The sequence below is a fragment of the Psammomys obesus genome, unplaced genomic scaffold (assembly GCF_907164565.1).
Source record: "Psammomys obesus unplaced genomic scaffold, mPsaObe1.curated_primary_1811, whole genome shotgun sequence".
NCBI lineage: Eukaryota > Metazoa > Chordata > Mammalia > Rodentia > Muridae > Psammomys > Psammomys obesus.
Genome location: NW_026592732.1, coordinates 1,108,913 through 1,110,760, shown reverse-complemented (window position 1 = coordinate 1,110,760; position 1,848 = coordinate 1,108,913). Strand labels below are relative to the sequence as shown.

The following is a 1,848-nucleotide window of genomic DNA, read 5'->3' as shown; positions in this document are numbered from 1 at the left end:
CACACACACACACACACACACACACACACACACACACACACACACACACACCACACACACACACACACACACACACGCAGTAAATAAATGCGATTTTAAAGAACGAATGTTTTTTTCTTTTGGGCCTCGAAGGAGGGGTGAGGAGGAGGGTGGAGAGTCTGGACACACCGCAGGGCTGGCTCACCGTAGACCCGCACGTGTCCGTAGCCCACCTCCGTCTGCAGCTGTCTGTTGAGAGTCTGAAGAATGTAGGTGCCCGTGTGTCCCCGCAGGGCGCCGTGGATCTGGAGGCTGCCATCAGGGCGCACAGCCTCCCGGCCTGTGTGGGCCGGCCCCGGGGTCTCATCCCCAGTGCTGACGATGTAACTGGCCACCAGGAAGGTTAGACTGATGGTAGGCCCCGCGTACCAGCTGTAGGCAAGCAGTTCCCCCGAGAGCCCGTGGACCACCAAGGTGACGTTGTCCCCCTCTGTGGGCTGTGCAGGCTCGGGGGTGATGGAGATCTCAGCCCCCGCGTTCAGGATCCAGGCTGAGAGAGAACAGAAGGAGCAGGTTGGATGGGGTAGGACTGATTCAGTATCTACAAGGTCAGACAAAACCTCCCATATTCACACTTCACCCTGGGATAAAACCCAGAACCTCATCCATGCTAGACATGTCCCCAGCCCCTCACTGGGGGATTCTAGGCAGGGGCTCTACCACTGAGCCACGCCCTCACTGGGGGATTCTAGGCAAATACCCTGCTGTTGACTCCCAGTTCCAACCTATAGCTCTCTGGCCCTCAACATCTCAGTCACCTAATTTCGAGCAGGGAGTGGAGTCTGAACCTTCCTATATAATGGAGAAGGCTTGCCTGGAACTCCTCATCTTCCTGGAAAGTGCTGGGATTGGCAGACAAGCCAGGCTTTGTCACCTGAGCGCTCATAGATCCTGTCTGCACAACTGAGCATAGAGTGTGCCTCTTTCTGAGCACACCTCTGTTTTCTCAAAGTTGATAGAAAAGAGAATCTACGTCCGTGCCACCTGGCTGGACATCTTGTGAGGCCAGCGCTCTGCAGAGCAAGGTGGGGCCAGAAAGTTTTCCATGAGAGGCACCAGGCTGAGACTCAGGACGCTTTGTTCACGTAGCCAGCTGAGTTTGTGACCTTGTGCTAACATCTGGGCCTGCCCAAGTCTTTTTACCCCAGCCAGGGGTGCTCTCTCTGTGTGCCCAAGGGCCACCAGATAGAGAGCAGGGATTTGTGGAGTCTCTCCTTTCCTTTCTCTTTCCTTCCCCACCTTTTCTTTAGTCTCTTCCCTGCCCAGGATCTCTGATATGGATCTGCATGATGGCTTCAAGCTTGCCATATAGCTGAAGATGACCTTGAACTTCTGATCTCCCTGTCTTCACCTCCAGAGTGCTGAGACCCTGGGCACATACCACCACACCCGGTTGATGCAGCACTGGGGGTCAAACCCAGTGCTTTACCAAACCACCAGCATCCCCAGCTCCTCCACCCCTTTCTTCTCCACACAACTCCCAACCCGAAGAGCTGGTCACGGCCGCCTCCTTTTCAGCCTTTCGTGGCAGAAGCCTTAGCCCTGGCATTTCTCACGTTCCGCACACTTGCAGGCCTGGCCTGGTTTTCAGTCCCTTCCCGGTTGAAAGAATGTGGGTGGTCTTGGCAGGTTCTGAGGTTAGGACAAAGCTCTGCCAGGTGGTGTTGTGAGACCCTGGCCAGAAACTCACCTCTTCAACCCTGCCTTTCCTCTCTAGGAAGTCGGCCCACAAGGGACCGTCCCTCTCTGGTTGGTTGCTAACAAGCAGAAAGCAGATAAACAGTAGATCCTATCACTCCTGCTTCTAAG

General features: G+C 55.1%; 1 protein-coding gene across 1 annotated transcript in view; it reads right to left on the bottom strand.

Moving 5' to 3' along the window:
• Positions 1–950, bottom strand: part of Ceacam16 (CEA cell adhesion molecule 16, tectorial membrane component) — a 5,342-nt gene extending 4,392 nt beyond the window's left edge. Inside the window, exons 1-2 of the mRNA XM_055615446.1 lie at positions 914–950; positions 185–529 (exon numbers count right to left, since the gene is read on the bottom strand). Coding sequence (XP_055471421.1) covers positions 185–529; positions 914–950 — 382 coding nt within the window. The remainder of the gene's footprint in view (positions 1–184; positions 530–913) is intronic.
• Between the last annotated feature and the right edge of the window lie 898 nt (positions 951–1,848).